The sequence below is a fragment of the Populus alba genome, chromosome 14, assembly GCF_005239225.2.
Source record: "Populus alba chromosome 14, ASM523922v2, whole genome shotgun sequence".
Classification (NCBI taxonomy): domain Eukaryota; kingdom Viridiplantae; phylum Streptophyta; class Magnoliopsida; order Malpighiales; family Salicaceae; genus Populus; species Populus alba.
This window is the reverse complement of record NC_133297.1, coordinates 20,895,590-20,913,700: the sequence shown is the minus strand read 5'-3', so window position 1 is coordinate 20,913,700 and position 18,111 is coordinate 20,895,590. Positions and strand designations below refer to the sequence as shown.

The following is an 18,111-nucleotide window of genomic DNA, read 5'->3' as shown; positions in this document are numbered from 1 at the left end:
GTTGCCAACATAAGGAAAGAAATATGTGGGATTCGACAATCTCATGGAGAGACACTTTCCGAGTATCGGGAAAGATTCGAGCAACTGTGTATTCAATGCCCTCATCATCAAATACCCGATCAGCTGCTCATTCAATATTTCTATGAAGGATTGATACCTACTGACCGTAGTATCATTGATGCTGCAAGTGGAGGGGCATTGGTAGATAAGACACCCGAGGCTGCACGCCAATTAATCTCAAACATGGCAGCCAACTCGAAACAGTTTGGCACTCATAGAGACTTCGCAAACAAACGAGTAAATGAGGTAAGTATTTCTAACCTTGAGAATAAAGTTAATGATCTTACTTCTCTTGTGCGTTCTTTGGCTTGTGGCAATGTACAACAGGTGAAAGCTTGTAGCATATGCTCCTTACAAGGACATACTTCAGATATGTGTCCAACAATGCAAGAAGATTACATTGAACAAGCTAATGCAGTTGATGGAGCATTTAATGGACAACCTCAGCGTAAGTATGATACTTTTTCCCACACGTACAATCCTGGATGGAGAGATCATCCTAACCTACGGTATGGGAACCAACCTCAATAAGGCAATCAAGGCCGACAGTTCCATCCCAATGGATTTCAACCCCAACAGAATTATCAAGCAAGACAACCCCCTCCATTCACAAACTCCAATGTTATGGGGTCTTCATCCAATGATGATCTTCGTGAGATGATGAAAAATTTGGCTTCTAACACTGTGACTTTGCAACAAAATGTCATGTCTTTTCAACAGGAAACAAGGTCAAGTATTCACAACTTGGAGAAGCAAATGGGGCAAGTAGCTTCAAGTGTGGGGAAATTGGAAGCACAAATGAATGGAAAATTGTCATCCTAAGCATTGAATCCAAAAGAGAATGTTAGTGCGATCATGCTGCGAAGTGGGAAAGAACTTGAAGAGAAAAGGTTAAAACAAATTGAGATGGAGGAAGAAGAAGAGATAGAAACTGAATTGAGTACAAAGAAGGAACATCCTCCTTCTCCACAAACTGAAACAAAGACCAACACTCCAAAGGTAACTCCTCACTTAATGAATTCCAGTTTTAAAACAATTCCACCCTTTCCTTTGAGTTCGTCTAGGTCAAAGAAAGAGGACAAAGAAAAAGAAATTTTAGAGGTTTTCGAGAAAGTAGAACTCAACATTCCTTTGCTTGATGCTATCAAGCAAATTCCCAAGTATGCCAAATTTTTGAAGGAGTTGTGTACTACCAAGAGAGCTTTCAAACTGAAAGGTCATGAAATGGTAAGTATGGGTGATGTTGTATCTGTTGTTGTTCAAAAGAATATGCCTTCAAAGCAAAAGGACCCAGGTGCGTTTACTATCCCATGTGTTATTGGTAATGCTAGTTTCAAAAGGGCCTTGTGTGATTTAGGTGCATCCATTAGTGTTATGCCTAAACATGTTTATGATTCTCTTAGTCTTGAGCCTTTGAATAAAACTAGCATTGTAATACAACTTGCGGATCGTAGTTTTGTTTACCCACTTGGTGTGATAGAAGATGTCCAAGTCAAGATTGATAGTTTGGTCATTCCATGTGATTTTTATATTCTTGATATGGAACATGATTCTTGTGATTCATCAAACAACACTCCTATATTATTTGGGAGACCATTCTTGAAAACTGCCAATACAAAGATTGATTGTGGTAAGGATACTTTGTCCATGGAAGTAGGAGATGAAAAGATTGAATTTAATTTTCATGATGCAATGAAATATCCTTATATCAATGTTTATTCTATCACATGCTATGACCAAGTTGATAAGTGTGTGCAACAAGTTTTTGATTTTGATTTTGATTATGAGGATGGATTAAGAGTAGCTTTGAGCTATGGCTATGATGTTACCGAGATAGAAGAGATGGAGAGGCATATATGTGTACCCCAAACCATGCATGAATCTGCATTGGATTTGCAAGCTTTGCAAATTGTTCCCAATGATGCAAGAGTCATTTACCCTATCACGGACAGTGAATGGGTGGCACCTATCCTTTTGGTGCCCAAAAAGATTGGAATTACATTGGAAGAGATTCGAAATGATGCTTATGAGAATGCAAGGATTTACAAAGAAAAAACTAAGAGTCTCCATGACCGAATGATTACAAGAAAAGAGTTTAATGTTGGAGAAAAAGTCCTTTATCATTTGAGTTTGAAACTTTTTCCTGGAAAGTTGTGCTCCCGTTGGATTGGACCCTTTGTTGTTTCTAATGTTTTTCCTTATGATGCAGTTGAAATTACAAGCTTAGAAATCAACAAAGTACTCAAGGTCAATGGGCATCGTTTGAAACCTTTCTATGAAGGTTGGACGGCAGAACTCACCACTTTTGTAGAGTTAGCTGAACCAATCTATAAAGAATGAGCATGCCACATGTCAAGCTAATGACATAAAACAAAAGCGCTTACTGGGAGGCAACCCAACACAAAAAGAAAAAAAAAATCAAATTTGCTTTCTTTTTCGTTATCTTATATTTTTTTGCATTTTAATTTATTTTCTGTCATTCTCTTATGTTCCTTTGATTTTGTTTCAACATTAAGGACAATGTTGTGTTTTAAGTGTGGGGGTATTGAGAGGATTTTGGTTTTCTTATTTTAGTTTTCTTTGTTGTTCTTAAAAAAAAAAAAATTGTGTTTGATCTTTTTAACTCCCATTGGTTTTTGAGAATATGAGTATTATATATGAGAATTAATTGAGATAGATGAAGATATAAATCAAATGAAGGAGTATGCATGAAAATTTTAAGGTTTAATTGGTTTAAGGATTGACTTTGAGAATATGCCATGTTGACTTTATAGTGTTATACCAATGTAAGCTTTTGAGCCTTCAACATTATATTCTTTGAGTGTGCATTCTTTCAATGATATGTATCTCTAGAACTTGCTTCATATCTTCTTGAGATTACATTCGCATTACATATATACATGAAGATGATAAAGGCATTAGGAATTTTAACCATTTGAGCCAAAAAAGCCAACCTAAAGCATATTATCCTTAGTGAGCCCCTTTTGAGCTTGTTTATCTTTTCTTTGCTTTATCCATGTATAAGCCTTAACTTTTTATATGTTTTTCTTTCCCCCTGGCCAAGGATTAGTAGAGCATATACTTGTGATATCTTATGGAATTATGGTTGGAAATTATGTGAAAAGAAAGAAGAAGTGATGCTTGATGAAAATATGGGCAAGTTGCCAAAGGTGAAAAACAAAAACAAAACAAAACAAAACAAAAAAAGAAAAAGAAAGAAAGAAATGTTCCTTTATGTTCTTAAGATTTTATGTTGAAAGAGCTTGAAATCAAAAGAAGTTAAGCATTGGTGATTAAAGATAGAAAATTTATGTGCTTTGATGGAATATCTTGTTTGAAATATCATTTTTTAGAATGCTCTACTTTCTTTGGTTTGAACCTTCTCTTTTACTCTCTTTTACCTCATCTTAACCTTAGCCCCATTACAACCGGAAATAAGACCTTTTGATTCATGCATTGCTTGTAATATGTTAGTAATGGAGATGAGATTGAAGAGCAAGCTTATGGTAGAACATATTCATTGATTGAATTTGAGAGATTTAAACACATAAGCCCTAAACACGTGAGTGTTGGAGTGTATATCAATGAGAGGACCTATCACTTTGGCATGGCATAGATTTCATTTAAATCCCAACAATTAATTGAGTTTTGAAGTTTCCATGTAAATAAATTAATGAAAATTTATACTATTTATCCTTCTTGATTTTATTCTTGTTTATAATGCATATATTCTTGGATATTGATGGGAGATTAGGAGATTGGTCATAATGATTTGATTTAATTTAACTTTGATTTGATTTTACCTATCCTTTCTCGAGGACGAGCAAGAGCTAAGTGTGGGGGTATTTGATGCAACCATATTATTCGATAGTTTCACCCACATTTAACTAGTGTTTTGCCTATGTTTTATATATAAAATGCCTTGATATTCTTTGTTTTATGTTTTGAAGGCACTTTTGGATGAAAGATGCAAAAAGGAGTAAATTGAAGGTAATTGGCAGATTTGATGTTCAGTCGATGTTTTGTGCAGAACGTGAGCTCTAAAGGTCGAAATGAAGTGATTCCAGTGGCATTAAAAAGCTAACATCCATACCTTTCTGTACATCTAAGGCAAGACAATAAAATAAGGAAGAGCATGGAAATCGCAGCTTTCAAAGTCAAATCTCGCAATCTGCCAATGTTGACCTTCAGTCATTCCGACTTGAATATCTAGAGCTACAAAAGTCCAATTGATGCAAACTCAATTGTTTTGGATTCCGGACTCAAAGACCTATAAACGCTCCAAATTTCAGACAAAAAAGATTTCATATGAGGGAGATATGATTTTTCAAAGATGACAACTGAATTCTGCCAACAAACAGGTTTCGTGAAGAAACGAGTCCAGATTACGTTCCGAAGCATCTAAACCGACATCCAAGTTTTTATTTCAGCAATGTAGCTCCTCTAAGTCAAAGCTTGAAGATTTCATGCAAAGCTATTTCTCCTTTTTTAGGAAAATAGCTATTGAACTACTTAAATGTAAATTATCTACTTAAGGAAGGACTATTTTGTAAAATAGAGATTAGGGTTTCCTAGCATATAAAAAGAATAAGAGAAGAGAAGGGGGGCAGCCACCCAAGAGGAGAAAAACGCCCCCCTACTCTAAGAAACCCTAAATCATGCATTCTTCCATCTTTTTGATTAGTTGTTCAACAAACATGCAAGGCTAAACTCATTTTCTTGGTTGCAAGGACACGGAAACCTTCGGATTTCAAGAACTGTGAGATCTATTTTACCTTTTCTTTTCAGTTTATATGATGAATATGTTTGTTCTCCTATGCTTATTTTTCCTATGATTGTTTATTTTAATTGCTAGAGCGGACTCTAAGTTATTATTATAGATAATTTATTGCTAAGTTTGATATCAAGACCGGAGTTATGGTATATGAACTTGTGAAGCAACTGAGTTTAATAATTGTAGCGGATCTACGTTATTAATCTTAGGGAGAACATTCGATCAAAGCAACATAAGCAGACAACTTAGTTGTTAACATAATGAATTTATCTAGATCTGAAGGCTGCCATTGGATTAAATCATTAGTGCGGACACTGTGATTATTTGTTGGTTAGGGTTAGTTATACGGCGGATCCGTTAATTAACCAACGTTAAGAAAAGATAAAAATTCAAAATATAAACTGGAATTTCGTTTCAAGGATCAGTTCTGATTTCTATAGGTGGATGTGTGATTGCGACCAAGGTTTGTTCTCTTGATAATTTTCTGATTTTATTAAATTTTGTTTGATAGTTTTCTGTTTTATTTTTCTTTAGCCTATATAACATCCAACCCCCCCAAATTGCATAACGTATAGCATAAAAATCTGAACTAAATCTTCCTCGTGGGATCGACCCCTTGCTTGCTCTATACTATCTTGTGTGTTGTGTTTGAAGCTAGGGTAATTAATTTGTGCGACCGCGACATCGCAACAATGAAAGTAAAAAAGTTTTAAAATTCTAAAAATAATTGATAAAAGAAGTAAGAATTATTTCATTTTATGATAAATGAAGTACATTCTAAATGATACTTGAATGATAGTATAAAAGTTTTGAAATTCTAAAAATAATTTATAATAAAAAGTATGTAGCATTTCTGCTTATCATAAATAAAATATATTATAAATGTTTTCAAATGATAAAAAATATATATATATATAAAATGTAATTAGCATTTCTGTTTAAGATACTTGAATGATAGTATAAAAGTTTTAAAATAATAAAAATAATTTATTAAAAAAAAGAAGTATTATTTCGGTTTATGATAAATGAAGTATATTGTAAACATTTTCAAATTATAAAAATAATATATAAAAAAAGTAATTAGCATTTCTGTTTATGATACTTGAATTATAATATAAAAAAATTTAAAATTCTGAAAATAATTGATAAAAAAAAAAATGTTAGAATTATTTAATTTTATGATAAATGAAGTACATTGGAAATGTTACTTGAATGATAGTATAAAAGTTTTGAAATTCTAAAAATAATTTATAATAAAAAGTAAGTAGCCACCTGAGAATCAAATGAAACTTCATATTCTGTATATCAGGGGTGAAATAGCATCATATGTCAGATTAGGTCTTATTACATATTGTTTGCTTGCGATTTTCATTTGAGGTTCATGTCTGCCGCAGAAAACCACTCTTGGTGAACCATATTCAAACAACCTTAGAATCAATTGAAACTTCAAATGCAATATATCAAGGGTGACATAGCATCCTATGTAAATTCGGTCTTATTCTAATATTGTTTGCTTGCAATTTTCATTCGAGGTTCAATTCTGCCGCAGAAACACCACTCTTGGTGAACCATATACAAACCACCTTAGAATCAATTGAAAGTTCATATTCAGTATATTATGGATGACAAAGCATCATATGTCAAATTTGGTCTTAATCTTTTATTATTTGCTTGCGATTTTCTTTCGAGGTTAATTCTGCTGCAGAAACACAACTCTTGGTAAGCCATAAGAAAACCACCTCAGAATCAATTGAAACTTCAAATTCAATATATCAGGGGTGACATAGCGTAATATGTCAAATTTGGTCTTATTCTGATATTGCTTGCTTGTGATTTTCATTCGAGGTTGAATTCTGCCGCAAAAACATAACTGTTGGTGAACCATAAGAAAACCACCTCAGAATCAATTTAAACTTCATATTCTGTATATCAGGGGTGACATAGTGTCATATGTCAAATTTGGTCTTATTATGATGTTGTTTGCTTGCGATTTTCATTTGAGGTTCAATTTTGTTGTAGAAACACAACTCTTGATAAACCATATGCAAACCACCTCGGAATCAATTCAAACTTCATATTAAATATATCGGGCGTGACATAACATCATATGTCAAATTAGGTCTTATTATGATCTTTTTTCCTTGTGATTTTCATTCGAGGTTCAATTCTACCGCAGAAACACTACTCTTGGTGAACCATACGCAAACCACATTTGAATCAATTGAAACTTCATATTCAGTATATCGGGGGTGACATAGTTTAATTTGTCAATTTCGGTCTTATTCTGATATTGTTTGCTTGTGATTTTCATTCGAGGTTCAATTCTACCATAGAAACAGAACCATAAGAAACCACCTCGGAATCAATTGAAACTTCATATTCTATATATCGGGGGTGACATAGCATCATATGTGAAATTTGGTCTTATTATGATATTGTTTGCTTGCGATTTTCATTCGAGGTTCAATTCAGACGAAAAAACACAACTCTTAGTGAACCATATGCAAACCACCTTAGAATCAATTGAAACTTCATATTCAATATATAGAGTGACATAGCATCACATCTCAAATTTGGTCTTATTCTGATATTGTTTTCTTGCAATTTTCATTCGAGGTTCAATTCTACCGCAGAAACACAACTCTTTGTGAATCATACGCAAACAACCTTAGAATCAATTGAAACTTCATATTCAGTATATCGGGTGTGAAAAAGCATCATATGTAAAATTTGGTCGATTTTCATTCGAGGTTCAATTCTGCCGCAGAAACACAGCTCTTAGTGAACCATACGCAAACCACCTTAGAATCAATTGAAACTTCATATTATGTGTATTGGGTATGAGAGCGTCCCATATATTAAATTTGGGCTTATTTTGATATCGTTTTTTGGAGGTTTTAATTGGAGGTTCAATTTTGCAAACATATCATAAACGGGGTTTGGGTTGCTAGACATATTAGAACAACCTATAAATTGAGATTTGTTGTTTTCTTGGTATCCTAATATTATATATTAAATTCGTGATCTTTTGGATTGCGTTTTCTTTAGGTTCTAGAATCGGGTTTTGTCTTGCTATAACAGGTTTGTTTTGCATTGTCATTCAAAACTTGTTTTGTTTTTGTTGATTTCGTTCCTGCCATTATACTATCATCATATTTTGATATTTGGCTTTTGTTTGAGTCATGGTCATCACTTTTGCATTTGTTTGTTTTTTGATAACTTCTGGTCCAAACAAAAGTCAGATTCGTTATCTCGTGTCTAAATCAGTGTTCTTCCTGTTATAAACTCTATTCTTGTCTTCATTGTCTTCTTCTTCTTGTTTTTTTTTTCTTGTCTGTGTCATGTATTCACCTAGGAAGAGGGAACAGAGGATGATTGTAGATCAACGATGCGAAAAACTAAGCCATGGTTTTGGGGTTTTAGAACGAGAAGTTGATAAGTGTATAAGATTATTCTATGATCTTCAAGCTTCATGGGAAAAAGAGGTACAACGCCAAAAGAATGAAAGATGAAGGAGAGCCGCTGTGGTTATCATTCTAAAGGATGTACGCAAGTGGTTAGTACAGTGTGCTTATTGAAATTCTTATCAGTCACTACTATACAATGTTATTGGAGAAAGGTGTTAGCAATAAGGGCTTTCTGAAGGTTTAAACAAGAGGCTACTAAAGTTGCTATTAATCCTATTCAAGATTCGAGGGAAAATATTCTTGAAGAGGGAGGGAATGATATGGTTCAGCCTTGTGATACGACCCAAATAAGGTTAGATTCGGATTTTGGCGTAAAAAGCACAATAGTCCAGGTTCACGGCAACATTCATAATTTTCAATCTGACCGTTGGATCAAGGTAATATTTTACGTGGACTCTCCAGACATGTTTGCCTACCTTGGGTTAAAAATTCAAGTCAATCAGAGTTCGGGAAGGTACCGCAATACTGGTCAACAAAGGTTGTATGAATTTTATTATTTACTTTCCATTTGACTCGTGGACTTCCTTATTTGGTTAGGATTCTTTTCCTACAAGGATGTGACAGCTGGTTTTGGGAATTTCTTAGTTCCACAATGATCTTTAATGAGTTGCAATATGATAATCTAAAAGTGTAGCAAGGATTCATTAATGTTTCAGAATCCTTTTCTTATAAAGATTCTTTATTCATCCTAACTACACAAGGAAAGAAGGGTTGATGGTATTTAATGACAAATTAGTTATTTTTATTATTTTCTTTCATGTTTGAGCTTAATTAAAACTTTGTTTTGAGTTAGGGTCCAAAGCCTATTTGGATCAGGTTATGGGCTTTTCATTTTAGGGTTTTTAGGTCATTTTTGTATAAGGTCAGTTCAACCCACAAGATTAGATCCATTAGGGTTACTTTTAAGAACTATTTAAACACTTATAACCAAAATTTTAGTAGCATTGATGATTATTACTTCTGAATTTTTCAGTTTTAATGTATGAGAGTGATTCTTGCATTCTTCAGTTCTTGAACGAACTGAATCTGACTTATTGAAGATTAACTAGCTTCCTGATGTCATTCTACTCATTCCAATAGTGTTGATGCCTTAGGACAGGTTTTCATTGTGTCACACTCATATCAGACCTATTTACGCTTTCCGGGATCAGATCTCAATCTTGATTGCGGGTTGCGTGACAACGTGATCACGAGGTTCGCATCAACTGACCATTATAGATTGGCCATTGCCCACAAGATTGAAGCAGCTAAGGGGTTTCTAGGGTTGATAGGTTACTATAGAAGGTTTGTTCAAGGCAATGGTAGCATTTGCAAGCCATTAACTTAATTGATCAAGTGGGATGCCATGGGATGGAATGAGGAGGCTACTATAACATTCAACCTATTGAAAAGAGTAATAGCAAGTGCTCTAGTACTAGCTCTGCCGAACTTCAATAAAACATTTATAGTAGAAACCGATGCTTCCATGACAGGAGTGGGTGTAGTCCTTATACAAGAAGGGCATCCCATAGCCTTCACAAGCAAGTCTTTGGGTCCGAAACAATAAGTCATGTCAGTCTACGAGAGGGAGATGTTGGCCATCCTCCATGCGGTCACAAAATGGAAACATTATCTATGGGGACGCCACTTCTTCATACGCACAAATCACATAAGTTGTAAGTATCTTCTACATCAGACGATGACCACCCCTACACAACATCTCTTGCTGGTGAAGTTAGTAGGGTATGACTATAATATAGAGTACAAATAAGGCAAAGAAAACGTGTCAGCAGATGCTCTCCCCCAGATTCCCAACAATGAAGTCTACGCCTTGACCACTTCTACCATTTCAACCAACCTACTGGTCGAAATTAAGAAGTCATATGAAGGAGATCGTGCCATTCAAGAGATTATCAAAACTCTGTAAGGGTCTACTAGCGCACATCCTAACTACACTTGGGTAAATGATCATCTTAATAGGAAAGGGAAGGTGGTAATGGGCAAGGATCCAGAACTAAAAAACAAGCTCATTTCTATGTTTCATGATTCAGTTGTGGGGCGGCACTCAAGTATGACAGTAACATCCAAGACTATAGGAGGTTTGTTCAATTGAAAAGCGCAGTAGAAACATATCAGGCAATACATCAGAGAATGCAATATTTGTCAGAGGAACAAACATGAGAATGTGGCCAGCCTCAGACTCCTACAATCGTTATCCATCCCTCTGAATATGGATTTCGTAGAAGGCCTTCCAAAATCTGAAGGGAAGGATGTTATCATGGTCATAATGGATCGCTTCAGCAAATACACGCATTGTTTGGCCCTAATTCATCTTTACTTTTCTTCCAGAGTGGCCAAACTATTCATAAACTATAAGTTACACGGGCTTCCAGCTTTCATAACTAGTGACAGGGATCAAGTGTTCTTAATCATATTTTGGAAGGAATTGTTCAACAGTAAAGGGGTCAACCTGCACTACTCATCAACATATCACCCATAAATTGACAGCCAGACAAAAGTCGTTAACAAATGTATCGAACAATACCTGAGATGTATGACAGGGAACTGCTTTAATTAATGGGTAAAGTAGCTACCTTTAGCAGAATGGTGGTACAATACTAATTACCACTCCACTACCAAGATAACTCCTTATCAAGTATTATACGGGGTTGACCTTTACACATTCCCTACTTCTCTAAAAAACTGTATTGTATTCATGTTCATTATCACCATCCTCACCGTAACCCAATCCCCTTACTATTCTTCCCATCCACCCCGTAGCAACAACCGGATTTCTTCAAGGTAGGAACCGTTCGTCTCTCACCTGTAACAATGAGAGTGGTTGAACCTAGACCAGTCTTTTGTCCAACAAATCTCATGGTTGAATCTTGATTATAAAATTTAAGAGCAGCAAGACAAGCTAGTGAGAAGGCATTACATAATTAGGTAAGTTATTGGCGGCTGAAACAAAAATAAAAAGGGAAAAGTGTCTTAAGGTTTAGTTAAGTTTATATTTATACCCCTTGTATTTGTATTTTTAGTTCGGTCAAATTCAGTTGAACTAGTTCAATTAGTTTTAACTTCGTAAAACCAACAAATGATTTTTTATTAAATTGATTTTTTTGGTACTCTCAATTTGATTTTCTCGAGTCGGGTTTTTTTACCCCTGTTAGTTGTCTTATGTAATACCCGCACTAACAAACACGATCAAAATGCCGAAACTAGCATGATTGCACGTGAGTTCTTACATTGCCAAGTCGGCCAGAGGCTGACCCTGAGCTGTCACGCCCAGTAGATTCATGCAGCCCTTCACAGAATTTGGAGATACATCGAAAACTTCGAATTCATGAAAACTAGAGAGTTTTTGAATCTCATACACATAATAGAAGATGTTTTTTTACAGTACTTTTATGATGTTAAGCACAATCATCCTGTTATGCAATCAAGCACATGGAACAAATAGCAGCAGTGTACATCTGTGTAATTACTTACAGCAAGTCGACCATTGATTTCTACAAAGGTAATTGATCCCTAAATTTGTCCTGGTATCTTTGATCTCTGTTAATATCAATATATCAACAAAGACAACTACAAATATTATTGGTTCTTTGAGGAGTCTCCCTCGGAAACTTGATTTGTGGTGGTTGGTGAGCTGGTTATCGAAGTGCCACTCGAGACGGAAAGGGTTGGTGTTGGAGCCATGGACAACAGTGATGTTGGGGATGCAGTGCCTGTGACAGATGCGTCATTGGCAGATGGCAGTGAAGTTGACTGGGGAGCCTTGTCCTGAGATGCATGCATATTGATCTTTATCCTGCATTGGGAAGACATATGAGTCATTTTTGGATTTCACGTGAGATATTGCCACATGGTTCAATCAAGGCTAAAGGGTTGGGCAGAAAATCAAGAAATCAGGAGGTTCCTTGAATTTTCTCAAAACAAAATGGATGATGCCAAAGCTGCTCCAATTCATCTTTTATAAACTGACCTAAAATAAGATGAAGAGCCTTTGACTTGTCACACAGAGCAATTCCATTACTTTGCAGATTTCACACATGGATGCAACATAAGCAAATAAAAGGAGAGAAACTTGATCTTTACCTGTTGTGTATATTGACGTACTCATCAGTTTCATCCAAGATCTCCTCCTGACATAAGAAAACATTAGCAGATTGAGATTAGAATGATTGAGATTAAGACCTCTTTAGATGCTTCAGCTCTTCCCTAGGAATGATAATATCATATAAGCAGTTTCAATTACTTGTCCCTAATATTTGAAAGTACAACAACATGCAACAATCTCACATTTTGCTTAAGCACACAGTCTCTGCAATGTTCCAGTAGAGTCTGGAAGTATTCCATATCATAGGAGATGAAATTCTATTGTGAAAATGTCACTATCATCTCATCAATATAAGGAAGAGTTGTTCAAGGACACATAACCAGAGCCAGATGCTGGTGGGTTCAAAACCCCTGAAGTTTGATCCCAGTACCAGTCAGGCCATAATATGTATGCCATGGAATAATGATGGCATCTTTACCTGAAGAAGTTCTTCGATGACATCCTCCATTGTAATTACACCAACAACTTCTTCATTGGATGGGAACTCAGGAATGGGAGCCTTCTCAACGTCCAAAATGCAAAATGAACAACCTTTGTGTCGCTTCTTAAAGGCAGGAGGAGTAGAAGGTGGACTCTTCTTAATCTGTTGGCCTCCATCATTTTTAGTTGCAGCAGTCTGATTATCATCCGAGTCCAAAGCAGCCTTCTTATTTGGGATAGCAGAAGTAGAGCTGACCTCACTATCACCTGGCAATAATCAATCAAAAGGTTATTTCAATGCAATAAACCAGGCATCCTACAGAAGTGAAGAATGCTTAATTCACCTTGCAATATGAATCATGATAGAATCAAATAAAGCAGTAGGTGAGGTATTATCAGTGGCAAAATGACGAGTTTCAAGTCTCAACAATGGAAAAAGGATGGAGAAATAGTTTCTATTATAAAAGTATGGATCATTGACACTTAACAGCGGTCTCTCTTGCAATTTCTTAGCTCTCACCTTTCTCGTGTGATGTTTCAGTTTTGCCCCTCTTCCTGCAGCTGTCCTTGAACTCATTCTTTGATGTCTCTTTATCTCCATTCAAATCTTTGTATACAACAGCAATGTGGCTGTGACCCTTCTGAAATTCATTTAGGATGTCATATAGAGGCAAGTCTTCAGAAACCCTGTAGAATGAACAAAAAGCAAGAGAAGAAGAAGGTAAGCTCCTCGATACAAGCAAACGATATGTCACTACACAAATAAGTTAATTCAATCAATTGACATCAGGTTGTAGTTGCATTTCATGTCCCAACTACCATATCCCATGCTGAATCACACACCATCATATAGTCTCACTAAATAAGATAAACAAGGAAAACAAGGAATAGACATACCGCGGAATTTTCCGTATGATCATTTTTTTTAGAGGAACTGCATCTTCCGGATCAACTGCTAAAAGGTTCTTCACCTGCGCCCATGTGGAAATAATAAGTTCCAGGGAATAGCATCATCATCTACAGACAAATAATTTACAATGGGTAGGAAGGCTGTGGTAAACTCCGGGGAAAATAATGAAGGTTAGGATTGTTGAGTATATCTTAATATAACATTTGTGAAGTGTTGCAAATAACATACACAATAGATGAATTCAACTAGCAGTCACTTCATTTGTTTGGTTGTACTCTTTTTTTCTTTTTCTGTTTTTTCATTATGGCATCAAATGTTGCCTGGGACCATTTTATAGTTTCAACTGCATCCTAGAGCATTTCTAAAACTTCTAAACAGAAGTTCTTGGTTTGACTAAAGCTAACAAGCTGCATGCCAACTTTACACCTCAGTGCATGGGGTTTAGCCTAACAATCTCCTGATGTTTTATAAAATATGAGTGTCAGAACATTAACAAAGAATAAAGAACCAAAAGAAAGGAAGAAGGAGCAAGTTTTAGAATCTAATCTCAATCAATAACAAACAGAAACATTATCATATGAGGTATGCCATCAAAGTACACGAACAACAAATGTTACTATTCTTGATATCCACTATAAAGAAATGTGATTACCATAACAAGTTTATATACAAAGGAATGCGATTACCAGAAAAAGTCCAATAATATTTGTTGGTTCTCCTGCATAAACTGGGACTCTACTATGGCCCATCGTCATTATTGCATTCAATGTTTCCCTAGATTGCACAGATAACTTTCGGTCAGAAAAGTAAGAAAAACAAGTGAAAGATGATGACGAGAATTGGAAGGAATTCATAAACCCACAAATTAAGAGTTGCATCCAGATCAAGGGAAAATGCCTTCGATATGGGAGTCATCGCATCTTTTGCAGTCTTTTCAGTCAATTCTAGTGCACCAGTAATTATAGTAGTCTCATCATGTGTCAAGTCCCCGCCTCTCCCTGCCTATATGAGAAAAGTTTTCTGCATATTAGAAACCGTGATCGGCCGGCTTGGTCTGTAAATTAGTCGAAGTATGATGTCCATAAGTTGGGAATGGGATTCAAAGCACGAGCCACAAGGGTTATGTTTCCCTTAAAATTGCTGGCTGATGTAAGCTTCCACAGGAGACAGTTATAATTAGTTTCAAATTAAGTTAAATACCTCATTGCCATGAAAATTAACAAAAGTTTTGAGCTCTGCTCTCCGTAAAAGGACAGCATGTCCCTTGCCAAGCATCCAATCCAGAACCTGCACAAGACAGAGCATTACAACAAACAAATTAACACATAACAAACTCAACAACAATATTGATGCTGTGGGCTTTTAAGAAAAAATATTTTTCCTTAAAAACTCCTGCATCAAATAATATTTGGTTCCTCACAACTATGCCAAATTGACAGCAGCCAAATTGACTTGCACAGAATAAAACTTATCCGAATCATATACTCAGAACCAGAAATCCACTATACCTTGCTAATTGGATAAGAAATGGGAAAGAATAGCAAAAGAAGAACACGGACAAGAGGCGCCAACGTTGCTCCAACAGTCAAGCCATAACGAGTACAAACTGCTTGTGGCAATATCTGTTATCAAATAACCATAAGCATAAAGACCCAGAAGATTCCTTTCTAAACATACCAAGCAGATAACTTCTAAAATGAGAACAGATAAAATACTCAAGTTTAGCACTTCAATCACGATCTACCTCTCCAAACATTAATATGAGAGTCACTGATGCTAATATTGCAGCCCAAGGAGGCACAAGCTTGTCCAAGAATATAGGAAGAGCCTTAAAAGAAGACAGAGACAAACAACAGTGTAAATAAACAAAACAAAATTAAAATTTAACAACTTTTTAGTCAAGAAAACAAGAACCCATCATATATTTAGAACTACCTCCATTGCTAAAGAGTTCCCGATCAAAAGAGTGCACAGCAAAAGATGCTGATTCTTTACCACTGGAAATATTTTAGCTGCCACAAATCATCACTTCTTCATCCACTCATAAAGTATAGTCAAGTGACTTAACAGCGTAATCTAAACGCATATTAATTACTAAAAAATAGGGGAAAATGGGCAAAACTAAATTATAGTCGCATTATTTTCAAAGTGGGATCGTGAGAGTACCGGCGTGGATGCGATCCTGAGGACGGCCAGACTTGATGAGGACTTCAAGGTCGACAAGGCCCAAAGACATGAGACCAAGAGTTAAGCCAGCCATCAGGCCAGCAAAAGTCACCAATCCTATTATTATTACCATATACAACATAAACTTGCTACTACAGCATCCTATGTCAGATGCCATCTTTCTCTTTCTCTGCGGGTGGGTGCTGTGCTTGCTTTGTCTTCTTGTCCGCTCTTTATCAGAGAGTTTGGAGGTGAATTTTGCAGGCAGGTTGGTAGGCTCGCACGGCCCACTCTTTCTTTCTCCCTTTTTTGTACGTAATTTATTTTGATCATACGGCCAGATTTCTTCATACTCGTAGAGTGATGGACCACCGCAAATGGTCCCACTTTATCAAATGCTCAAATGTGTCCATCCAGACTATCCACTCGTTTTTACAGTTACTGATGAACGTTTTATCTTTTTAACCAGTGGATTTCTAGCTCATTGCTGATGGATGTCAAGGGATCACGGAGTTAACTATAAATAAAAGGAATTATTTTACTGTAGATTGAATTATTGTGGATTATGAATAATTTCATAGTGAATTGTATTGTTTAGGCTTGTTCTTTGTTAAAATTATTTAGATTAGAGCTGTGATGATAAAAATTGTACTTGGCTACATAGAATTACAAAGACTACAAAAGAGGTGGGGTTGTTTTTTTAGTTAGAAAAAAGTGGTCAATTTAGATTTAAGTGGGGTTAGGCTGACAGGTCCAGGGCGTTAGGGCTAGATCCACGTGTCTAGTCACAGCTCTAGGCTGTAGACACTTGGCGTTGAGGTTGCTAAGAAATTGAAGGGTTTCTGTAAAAAAAAATTGATGGGTTGCTGTGATTATTTTTTTGGACAGTGCATAAATCATGATAAAGGAAAGAGAAATAAAAGGAAAAAAGTAAAATCAAACTAGCACCAAACTTGATGAAATCACCATACACGTGCTATCCAAGGAAAAAGAGAATGCTAAGACGCATCAAATGATGCGGAATTTTTTTTCCACCACTAGAGTCAACATCAAGTGCCTCCTGAATGTGGCAAAGTCACTGACGTGTGCTGCATGGGTCTGGCGCAACTTTTTGATTTTAAAAATAATAAAACAATATCAAAATACCAAAATGCTCCCATACTTATAGAAAATTCTACAAAAAACAGTGTAAAAGAACAAAATACCTACATATGCTAAGCTTATTTTTTTTGTTTTTTACAAGGCTAAAGATGTATTTTAATTATTTAACAGTTTGTAAAAGGTCAAAAAAATCATTGGGTAACAAGTTTTAATTTTGTTAACCTTGGGGGTAGAATAATATTATTAATATGCAAATAAACATGAAAAGACTACCATACTTCTACTGAAATATTTAATGACCAATGAGCCTATAAAAAAATATTGAAATACCCCCACAACTAGGGCTTCAATTTTTTCAACCAAATGACAAAATGATAATTTGATTTTCTGTGAAAAGATAATATTAGGCCTATCCCAAGTCTTCAGAGCTTGGAAAATTCATTGTCCAATTATATAATGAATTGTGTCTTGGTCCATAATACACTTGCACAATGTTGGCATAGCCTTCAGAGCTTGGAAAATTCATTGTCCAATTATATAATGGATTGTGTCTTGGTCCATAGTACACTTGCACAATGTTGTCATACCCAAGCCGTTTGAGTTTGGCAAACATGTCTAATTTGACAAACAACAAACAAAGAGGATAATTATGCACTTTAGTTGTCGAAAAAGAGAAAAGAAAGAAAAAACATAAACAATCAATCATCAATGGCAATCCAACTATTATTTGTCTACACGCACCACATCATGTGAAAGAGGGCACGACTGCATATCTAGTTAGACGGTGGATGACCAGATTCGGCCACCAAGAAGCGTCATATATGCCTCCTTAATGGCACGAGCATCGCCCATTTGCTGGGGAGGAAAAGGAAAGCCAAATAAATGTTTATCCACTCGCGAAAGACGAGAAATTAAAAATGAAATTACTATTACAATCCATAATAATAATAATAAAAAATCTCTTAATTTATAGTGATTTCCCCACACCATTTAGCTTGTGTTATAATATAATTATTGACCCCTTGAATTGCTAAGAAAAACTCTAAAAAAAACATATAACAGGGCTTGCTCCATATTCCCTTTCTAAGAAAATGAAATTTAGGGTAGAGCT

General features: G+C 35.6%; 1 protein-coding gene across 1 annotated transcript; it reads right to left on the bottom strand.

The window, feature by feature from the left end:
• Positions 1–11,623: 11,623 nt before the first annotated feature.
• LOC118035713 (DUF21 domain-containing protein At1g47330) lies at positions 11,624–16,199 on the bottom strand. The gene is made up of 12 exons (XM_035041332.2): positions 15,900–16,199; positions 15,669–15,745; positions 15,478–15,561; positions 15,242–15,355; positions 14,934–15,020; positions 14,596–14,735; positions 14,420–14,507; positions 13,721–13,794; positions 13,344–13,510; positions 12,822–13,090; positions 12,382–12,428; positions 11,624–12,094 (listed from the first exon to the last, which is right to left on the bottom strand). The coding sequence occupies exons 1-12, from the start codon at positions 16,075–16,077 to the stop codon at positions 11,878–11,880; spliced, it is 1,542 nt and encodes a 513-aa protein (XP_034897223.1). The 5' UTR covers positions 16,078–16,199; the 3' UTR covers positions 11,624–11,877.
• Between the last annotated feature and the right edge of the window lie 1,912 nt (positions 16,200–18,111).

Bases quoted from the DNA above. Each gene is read 5' to 3' on its own strand.
- LOC118035713 (XM_035041332.2), bottom strand. From the start codon at position 16,077: ATGGCATCTGACATAGGATGCTGTAGTAGCAAGTTTATGTTGTATATG. The intron at 15,021-15,241 runs GTATAGTGGATT...TGTCTTGTGCAG, and splicing joins TTTCTTATCCAATTAGCAAG to GTTCTGGATTGGATGCTTGG. The intron at 13,091-13,343 runs GTGAGAGCTAAG...GATTATTGCCAG, and splicing joins TGAAACATCACACGAGAAAG to GTGATAGTGAGGTCAGCTCT.